Raw genomic sequence first — 10,406 nt, forward strand, 5'->3', positions numbered from 1 at the left:
TTCACATTGTGTCTGAGCCCCACCAAGTGATGTGATGGGGCTGCTCCTAAGATTTGGGCTTCTGCTCCACCTCTGGTAGCTCTGTCCCAGATGGGGCTCAGGGTTTACTGTGGTTCTGGTGCTGAGGGTGCTTGGCCAGTTCCTCCTAGTTCAGCTGGGCAAAACTCTCACCTCAGGCAAAGGAATATTTTTGAGCACCCTTTATAGAAATGAGTGCCCACTTCCTGCTCATGCTCTTTCTGCCTTTGTTTTGTGACATTCAAAGTAGTTTCCAACCAGCAGCAGCAAGAGCTGTGGATGTGAATGATATTTCAGGCACAGAATATGAGTATTTAAACCAGAGGGTATTCTTGGGAGCCCAGGCTCTAGCAAAATACCCAGACAACAAAACTGTCATGAACAGTTCAACCTGCATTGGTGGCACTCCCCTGCTTTTCCTACAAGGATGAGCATTTAGTCTAAGCTGAGTGAGGCTGAGTTTCTTGCCCCTCAGGGCATTGAACAACCACTATGGGGTTGTTCCCTCTGCGCGTCCAAATGCTCACCATGAATATTGATGACCTCTCAAAGCACAGTTGTCCTTTTCCTCTAATTCGAAGACAGAAAAGGTGGCTGTGCCTTTCCTTTGGTAACCTGACTTAGCAGAGGGAAAGTGGCCAGCCCACTTCAGAATAACTGCCTATTAATGGGATGCCCTTGATCCTAGAACATGTGGAAGGGGGTTTCTAAATTTTAATGTCAGGCCCTTGCCAGAGCTGGGACAGTGCTTCCTCCATCTGCACAAACACACTCGTAAGGCCAGCTGGCAGCTTCTTTAGGGTTCTTTTTTGGGAACTGAGATCTGGGTGAGCATGCTGACCATGGGGCTAGAGCATGAAAGGAGGGGAAGGGAGGCAGGAGCAGGTGTCTTCCCTCTGCTGTGTGTCTCTGAGAAGCAAGCTGAAAAGACGTGCTCAGTGTTTTGAAAAGGCAGGCCTAGGAGCCTTTTAATATGGAATGGGGTGTATCCCAAATGGATTTGGGTCACCATATTCAATGCACTTTTCCGTGTTTTCTGAGTGATACTTTAACAGGGACTCGAAACTGAAATAAAGGTACTATCAAGAGACAAATTTCTGGTAATATCGATTGGCTATGATCCAATCATACCAATACTACAAGTACAGCTAATTATGCTAGAAGAATAGATAATATAAGCTCGATTGCTTGTTTTATTTTATTTTTTAACAGATCAGGGAAAGAAAGTAAGAAGATAAACCAGTGGGGAAATAAAACAGGATATGAAATGCAAACAGATTTTAAAAAGGCCCAGTGAAGTGGAAGGAAAAGTTACAGGGAATCACGGAAAATGACTGCAAGGGACCACAGGGAGCCATTTGCCCAGCCTCCCTGCTCAAACACGGTTATTCTACATCATGGCGGTGGGGCTCGGAGCTGCTTTATGGGAAGGTGTCCCCGCTCAGGGCAGGGGGATTTACGATCTTTTGGTGCCTCTCAGCCCAGAGCGTTCCGCGATGCCTCCAGGCCGCCCGTGAGGCCCCGGCCGCCCCGGCTCCGTCCTTATTCGGTCGTGCGGGAAGCGGCGCTGCGCCCGCCCCGCCGGGAGCGCCGCCTCCTCCGGCCGCGCAGCCGGGCCCGGCCCTGCCCGGCCTCAGCCAGCGCCGCTGCCCGGGCCCGGCCCGGCCCCGCCGGCACCATGCAGGTGAGCAGCCGCCGTGCCCCGCGTCCCCGGCCCGGCCGTGTGCGGGCGGTGCTGCGCTGGGGCCGAGCGCGGCCGGGCTCGGGGCTCGGGGCTCGGGGCTCGGGGCTCGGGGCTCAGGGCTGGGGCCGCTCCCGCTGAGGCCCCGCTCCAGCCGCTCCCGCCCGCCCGGCCCAGGGCCGGGATCGCGCCGCTCTCTCGGCGCGGGGCGGCTGCTACGCGGCCGTGCCTGGGCTTGTGGCTGTTTGTTGCCTTTTTTTGCAACTACGCTACTTATTTCACTATGTAGTGAGTGGGTGGGCGTTTCAGGCAGTGCGTCGGTGTGTTAGTAAATGATAGCAAATGCGGGGTCGAGGGAAAGTTGACCGCGGTCAGAGACAGGGGAAAAAAAATAAATCTGCCGTTGTGTTTGCTGAGCTACACGGTTCTTTTTCTTTGTTTTCTTTTTCTTCTCCCCCTTTGTTCCCTCCCCCTCCCTTCCTTTCCCCCATAGTCCATAAGTGCTGGGGTTTAGTCTGAGATGTGGTTATATGGCTGAACAGAGCTGGTGTGAGGTGCACTGATACAAGCTATGGCAAAGCAGTAGGTGCAGCAGGAATCTGTTCCGTTTGCAGAGTGGACCTAGGCCAAGATAGCAGGGAAGCACAATCAGCCTGTGAGTGCTTATCACCGAGATTTCTTGTGTTTTAGAAAATAAAATCGCCTGCTAATTAGGAAAATCTTATACTCCACTTTTCAACAATATGCAGGGATGTATCGGCCTTGTTTGGCATGATTATTGCAACTATTTTACAGTAAAATCTCAGAAATAGTCTGGCTGTAGATTTAGATCTGAATCCTTAGCGTTGGCCTTGGCTGACAGAGCAGACTTGCTTTCCTCTAAGCAGTTACATAGTCACTGTGACTTAAATCTAACAAGGAGACTTCCCATGTACTGAGAGCTAGGTCTGCAAGGTTTGTGCCTGTGTGTGTGTCTTGTCACTGGTGGTTCCTGATGTAGTGACCATTGATCTGGTGGTCTGTCCTGCTCAGGGTCTGTAAGGAAGTCCTCTGGCTAGCATGCTTCCCTGTCACCCAGCTAATATCCTCTCCTTTCCTTGCACTTTGTAAGACATGCAGCAGTGGTTACAATGCTTCAAAGTTTGGTACCTAACCAAGACTTCCTGTATGTGCTGTGAGCAGGCTGGACTAAAATAAAGTCAATCTTCAGAGTATTGCAGGTCTGGAGCTGCAAAAACGCCTCGGCATCAGGAGTATTTGCACTGTGACTTTCTGGCACCATCTATCCAATTGCCAGTTTAGCAATTGTGTTAAGTTCTGGAAGTGGTAATGTTCACCATGAAGAAATATCATCCATTCGTTGTTCTGTTCTAGGATCCAAATAAAGACACGGAGTGGAATGACATTCTGCGCAAGAAAGGTATCCTTCCTCCCAAGGAAAACCTGGAGGAACAGGAACGGGCAAAGGAAGAGGAGCAGTTTGCCATCCTTCAGAAATCTCTGGGTGAGTGACTAGCCAACTCAGGCTGCAGCAGAACAAGCCTTGGAGTGGCTCCTGGGAGAAGCTTTTTCAAAGAAATGGCTAGCAGCAATGTTTATATGCCTATAAAGCAATGTGTCATTTTCTGGGTCTGTAAGGATACCAAAGCTTCATCTGTGCAGGGTGATCAGCTGTTAAAGGTATCAAACAAATACCTTCCTGAACACATGGGTTCTTCCAGCACAGAAAAGCTTTGTTGTTCTTCTTGTCAGTTCTGCAAGATCAGTGCAGAGGGAGTCTGTCAGGTGAATGTGCATGTCTGTGCTGCAGCTGCTAAACCTGAAAGCTCATGCAGGTAGTTGTGTGCTTGTCTAGGCAGCCTTCACCTCAGAGACCTTTGCCATCTATATATCTAATGCACATAACACTTCCTAAAAATCCATTAGGAATAATAATGACAAGTTGAGAAAGCTGGGCTGTTCAGCCTGGAGAAGAGAAGGTTTGAGGGAGAGCTGTAGCACCTTCCTGTGCCAAAGGGACTGACAAAAGAGCTGGGGAGGGACTCTGTAGAATCATCTAATAGAACCATAGAATATCCTGAATTGAAAGGCACCCACAAGGATCAGTGAAGTTCCAACTCCTAAAGGCAATTCCAACTTTATGAGACCATATAGTGATAGATAGGACAAGGGAGAATGGTTTTAAGGTGAAAGACAGTAGGCTTAGGTTGGATATTAAGAGGAAGTTCTTTGCTGTGAGGATTGTGAAGCACTGGAGCAGGTTGCCCAGAGAGGCTGTGGATGTCCCATTGCTGGAAGTGTTCAAGGCCAGGTTTCATGGGCTTTGAGCAACATTGTCTAGTGGAAAGTGTTCCTGCCCTTGGCAGGAAGGGTTAGAACTGGATGATCTTTAAGGTCCCTTTCAACCCAAGCCATTCTATTATTCTAAGATAATATCTTTAAAAATCCACCCCATACTTCCTATTCATCTGTCTTTAGAGTAAATAAGTTCTGTTGGACTGAGGAAAGTTGATGAGTTTTAATCCTGGAATGAGGTTTTTTGCTGATTTGATGTTTCTTCCATTCTAGTGAAAACTTATGAGGACATGACTCTGGAAGAGTTAGAAGAGAATGAAGATGAATTTAATGAGGAAGATGAGAGGGCTATTGAAATGTACAGGTCAGAGCAACTTGCAGAATTTGGCTTTAATGATAATTGGAGGGTTTTCTTTTATATGCTTTTAGATATTGTTGAGGAGAAAGGATGTTTTTAGGATGATGGGAAAAGGGGGTTGTGTTTCTGGTCTCTTGTGGAGCTTCTAAGTGTCTTTAAAAGGATAACAGCATTTGAATTCAGTATCCTTTATCTACAACCCAGCTTTGCAGAGATAATGTGCACCTGCTGAGTGTATGCCTGGGGATCCTGTGAGCTTTGAAAATCACCTCCATTATTTCCTAATTTTTGTGTGAATGAGGTTAAGGTGCTGCAGATTTGCATAATTAGTGTTGGTTTCCCTCTATCTCGTAACCTCTTACAGCTTTTTTCCATTTAGTTTGGTAGTGTATTTCCTGCAGAAGAAAGGTCTAGTGAGGTCAGAAATGAGGGGGGAAAAAAGCATTTCATGAAACATAGTTGTACTTCTTGCATGTTGGTGGTTTTAGCCTATGCTGCAAATACAAGAGCATCTACTGTGTCATTTTGCTTTTAGTGCTCTGGGATTAGATGAAGTTTGTAATTTGCCTCTTAAGTCTAGGTTTTAACCAGCTCTTTCAAGTGATGTTCTGTTGAAGAAATGTATCTATTCACAAGATGTCATTTTCATTCCTGGCTATTCAGGCAGCAAAGGTTAGCAGAAATGAAGGCAGCTCAAATGAAGAATAAATTCGGGGAAGTTTTGGAGATTTCGGGAAAAGATTATGTTCAAGAGGTTACCAAAGCTGGAAAAGGTATATGGGTAGTCTTACACCTCTACAAACAAGGGTAAGAATTTGTTTTTAATCATTAAACCTTGCACTGTCAATAGCTGAAAATGCTCCGTGGTAGATGTGTAGTTATTGTGGAACAAAATCTGGATTCTGATTCTGGAGTTGTAATACAAACAAATCGGTAATTTCTATACTGTTGAGTCAAGACTGCTGAACTTTATTCTAGAATAATGTTGTCATTAAATGGCTTTTTATACATCTATACAACACAGCAAGATGTGTACCGTACAGCTTCCATAGAGGTAGCTGCTGCCACTGAAATATCCAAGCTTTGAAATTATTCTGGATTAAATGCAAGGGGCTGTGAATAGGAAGGATTAATGTGTATTTTGCTGGGTTTCTAGTGGCATACAAATGGAGTGAGCAAGGTTTCCAGTCATGTCACCATGACAGAAAACCTTGTCAGAGAGGTCTATTACATTGCTGGATTTTTTTTGTGGTTATAAATAATTACTGTTGTTCTCTGTCTCTAGTTGCCTCACAGGTGTTGATCATCATTTGCATACCTTCTTCCAGGAGCAGCTTTGCTTTCATTTTGCCCTTGCTCCTGCAATTTCTATGCATCTTAAATTCATAAACTGGTTTCCCTGAATATAAAGGAGGTAGAGGGGAAGGATGCACTACTAATATATTAGGACAAAAAGCCCACTACACACCAAAATCTCCAGTGGTGCTGATCTCCTTTGAATGCTGGAATACTGGACAACAAAAGTATTTAGAACTTGCTTCTGGTACTTTTGCCTTTCCAGAAAGTCATCAATCTGATATTTCTGACCTTTCTTCTGGAGCTGTTTACTTTGTTTTAAATTGTGTTTTGTTTTCTCCTTATGCATGTCTGTTGTTGTTCTTCACAGAATTCCACTCTGTGCCTTGATAAATCAACATATGAGTGGGCTTGCAAAGAAGTTCAGAGATGTGAAATTCATCAAAGCTATCTCTACCACCTGCATTCCCAACTACCCCGATAAGAACCTGCCCACGATATTTGTGTACCTGGAGGGAGACATCAAAGCTCAGTTCATTGGGCCTCTGGTCTTCGGTGGCATGAACCTGACAAGGGATGGTGAGTGCCTGCATCTCTGCTCTTCCAAAGGAAAATCAAAACCCTTTTGCTGGCTATGAAGGAAATGAGGCTCAGGAGGTTAAGGGAGGTACAGAAAATGTTTTAAGTCCCTTGCCTGTAGTGACATGATAATCTGTGCACTTGCCTACTGGATTGTAGAGCTCCTTGTTTAGTTTTTGAGATGATGGCATACATTTGTCTGTTGTCCCTGACTGAATCAGCTGAATTCAGCCATCACAGAAAGCTGTGTACTGAAATTTGTGCACTTTTCTTTTTATGCCTTCTTTCCTTCTCCCCTAAGCACAGGTGCCTTCCACTGGAGATTAAACAAAGTGTGAGGTTGTGTTCATTTTTCTGTAACATCTGAAGGAAATTAGATTTGATGATAGGATTGTCAGCAGGAGTAGGAGAAAGGTTTCAACTGAATGTGTTGTATTGACTTTCTACCACTTCTGGGAAGCAATCCAGTCCAATTTGGGCATACTGCTGGTGGTGACGTCTGTCTTTACTGTCTTAAGGAACTTAAATTTAGTGTGTGATGTGGAGGCAAAGGGGTGAGTTCTATTTACAAGGTACATCTCTGGAAAATACCTATAATTCAGATGCATAAATGAAATTTCCACAATTTTTTGCCCTTTGTTAAATTTATTCCCTGCCTCTTCTCATTATGACGAGCTCAGGATATGATGGGAACAGCTGTAATGTATGAGCCGTTTTCTTTCATTGGGAAAAGATGTGCAAACATGCCTTCTGCCTTTAGAAGGGGGTTGGAATTCACTTTCACTGGGAGAGTTGCCTCTAAAGCTGCTGCTCTGTATCCATCATCTCTTTTGCACTCTTGGTTGCAAGGTGAGCAGGGTGGCACTGGGGATGTCACTGATGGGTGCAGAGCAGCACCCTGACCTTTGTGCCCTGAGCTGAGACCAGTGCTAGCACTAGGGATTGCGAAAGGAGGGCTTGGCTGGAGCAGGTGTGGTAAACAGGGCAGGAGCTTGGATCTGGGCATGAAAGAAGAAGGGGAAGAGGGCCCTGGTGTGGTGGTAGGATGATAAGGAAAGTCACCTGGGGAGCCAGGGGAGGGCTTTCTTCAGTTTGCTTCCCTACATTCATGACTCTTGTTTTGCACTGCACAGAATTGGAGTGGAAGATTTCTGAGTCGGGTGCCATCAAGACAGACCTCGAAGAGAACCCCAGGAAGCAGATCCAAGACCAGCTCATGTCCTCCATCAGGGCATGTGTCCCAGCCAGAGGGGAGAGTGACTCAGAGGATGACTAATTCCTGCGGCTGCATCCGGATTGATGCAGTGCACTTGCAGCCAGTGTTCCCACCTCAGGCACTGGAGACACTCCTCAAGGCCTTGCTGCTACCCTACAGGGGTAGCCTTTCAAGACATTCATTCTAGAAGCCTCTAGAAACTAAAAACATTTCTGTTTTTTAAAAATGCAGCTTCACTTAAGATGTTGAAAGACATTTTGTATAGTGAAGCCTGAGTAAATCTTACTCAAAGATTTTAAAATATAGACATGAGTAGAAACAGGTCTCTTGTTTTTATTTTCATAGTAAATTGCTACTTTAAAAAATTTGAGATATGAAGTGGTCTTAAGTGCACTGTTTTTAACAAGCTTAAATTGTACAAATCAAATCTAAATAGCTGGTCTTAAATAATTGCTTGTGGCACTTAAATGGGCCGTCTCTTAGCCCACTGCTCAGACCTCTGACAGCCTGGACTTCACAGAGAGCTGGGGAAGGGTACCCACGATGCAGGTGCTTCTGGAGATGGTATGTGGTGTTCTGCAGAGAAGTGCTCGTGCCAGAGGGACAACATGAGGCTATAAGCCGAGATTCCAGGCATTTTGAGAGAGGCCTTGGGGATGGCCATCTTCTCCTGGGACCTACTGAGTCCAGTATTCCACTTTTGAGTTAGCAGCACTATTTTGCCTTTCGCAAGGGCTGAACTTCCTGCACCATCTTGCCTGCTAATTGCAGAATAAAATTCAAGATGGTGGTGCTCAAGTGTGGAACTGCTGATTTCTTCAACCACATCACAAGTCAGGTGTTCCTGCAGTAGTGCCATTGCCAAATGGGAGGGAGGATGATGTTTGGGGAACTGACATCTTGCTATACTAAAGACTTCTATTTTCCAGCTACAGTAATAATAACTGAAGCCTTAGAAGGGCATAAACTTAAATATCACCTTGATTATAGATCTGTTGACACTTGGAGCTGCTTGATTTTTTGGGTCCACCTACACTTTCAGTTGGTCTACCCTCAGGCTAACAATCTCCAAGAGCTTTTGCTAATGAGGCTGCCCCAATGACATTTTGTTATATTGCTAATGGATGCTGTGGGTGGATGGTACAGAATGCAACACTCAGTAAGCAGTGATAATTTTTTTTATTAATTTATAATGACTTTCAAATATGATTCCGGCTCTCTGAGACAAATCAGTGTGCAGTCCAAACAATTAACTGATGGAGAGCTTCCTCTTTGAAATGTGAATTGAGTCTCACTTGTCTCCTTTCTTTTCTCTTATGTTTTTTTTGGCAGAATAGCTAAAATATTAATCTTGTGCAAGTGAGCCAAATGCAACACAATAGAAGCTAATAAATTCTGAATATTATTACACAGCAGCACTCTTCTCATGACACGGGACTATCCTAAATGCTATCAGACTTGATGCCTTCACTGTGCTCACCTACAACTTCATACAGTCTAGGAAGAGGACAACTCTTTCTCCTAATAGAAGCCTACACTGAATATTTTGCTTATCTTTTGTTTGTTCACATTGTATTGACTGCATTCCTTTTGGGGGAAACTGGAGAAGTTAGGGGTGAATCAAAAGAAGAGGTGGGATTTCAGACTGTTTCCTTCACAGTCTCTTGTTCCAGCAGGGTCTTAAATCCATGGCTGCCTTCCCCTTTTGTATGTGGTCTAATGGGGTTTGTGAGCTCTTGGACCACTGAGAGGTCTGAGGTCCTGAAGAGGACCAGGGCTGCATATGGGTTGTCCCAGGCTGCTTAGCTGTAGGGAGCCAGATATTCTGTGCCTGGGAATGGTAACTGGGGTACCTCCAGGTAATAGTTTTGTCTTTCCTCAAAAAGAAGTGGACCTGGTCTGCCTGGGAGGTTTACACAGGAGAGCACCTAGGAGAGGGAGAATGCCTGCTCTCTGCTGTCAGGGCTACAGCAGGGCTGCCTTGCAGTTTCATGGGCAGCTGTATTTTGGAACAGCAGTTCGGGAGAAATGGGGGCATTTTGATCTCCATGTTTTATCCTAAACCCCTTGATCTGCTGAAATGTTGGGGAATGCCACTGGAGACTGCCATGCTGAAAGGGACAGAAGTGAGAATCATCATGAACCAGAGAAGCTGAATATCCTGCCCAGCTGATGAGACCCACATGGAGCATCATTTCAAATGCTATCTTGTGCTTCTCACTCTCTGGCTAGGTGTGAAAACAGGTTTTCTGTAACGTTATTTTTCCTGCCAATCATATTGCTGTGCTCAAGGCCTTTTGTAGAAATTACATCTCTGCAGGAAACAGATAATGAGGTCTTTTAACCTTTTGGCAGAGCAGGAGCTGTGGAAACACAGTTAAGGGAATGAGCCTTTAGCTTGAAAGGAAGCTGGCTGCTCAATAGCAAACCAAACAGCCAATTAATATACATTGCAGAAAGGGGCAATATAATGGGAAAAAATAACTGGAGAGCGTGAACTCTCATTTGCCAAGGCTTGGGGCACTGTTACTAAATGCACTATCAATATTTTTGCAGCCTGTCAACAGTTAGATCAATGCTCACTTTTCATCAGTGTGAGAGGGGTCTTTCTGTCAGCTATCATGGGAGAAATCAGAGGCAGTGATCCCGTAAGCAGTGCTGAGGTTTGTGTGAGTTACTGTCCTGCATACTGCTGTGAGAGATCTCTGACTCATCCCACAATGCAGGGAAAGTAACCCTGGGCCATAGACAGAGGCAGATGATTTGCCACTAGTGGACAGTAACTCGGGAGTTTTTTGTGTGAAATAGAAGTTCACCACTAGTAATAAAAAGAGTTCTCTTCAAGTCTGAAGTCCGTGCTTAGCTAGGCCATGTGAGCTGTTGCATTAGTTCATGGCAGGCTGCCCTGATCTGGATAAGTTACTATTCTGATATTTCCTTTCCCCCCACCCTTCAAATCTTGT

At 45.2% G+C, this 10,406-nt stretch overlaps 1 protein-coding gene across 1 annotated transcript; it reads left to right on the forward strand.

Annotated features, from left to right (window-relative positions):
* The first annotated feature begins 1,604 nt into the window (after positions 1-1,604).
* PDCL3 (phosducin like 3) lies at positions 1,605-7,762 on the forward strand. Its single transcript, XM_056497040.1, has 6 exons — positions 1,605-1,702; positions 3,074-3,203; positions 4,268-4,358; positions 5,016-5,159; positions 6,019-6,227; positions 7,361-7,762. Exons 1-6 carry the CDS (start codon positions 1,697-1,699, stop codon positions 7,501-7,503), a joined length of 723 nt encoding a protein of 240 aa, XP_056353015.1. The 5' UTR covers positions 1,605-1,696; the 3' UTR covers positions 7,504-7,762.
* The last annotated feature ends 2,644 nt before the right edge of the window (positions 7,763-10,406 follow it).

This window comes from Oenanthe melanoleuca, chromosome 1 (assembly GCF_029582105.1).
Source record: "Oenanthe melanoleuca isolate GR-GAL-2019-014 chromosome 1, OMel1.0, whole genome shotgun sequence".
NCBI lineage: Eukaryota > Metazoa > Chordata > Aves > Passeriformes > Muscicapidae > Oenanthe > Oenanthe melanoleuca.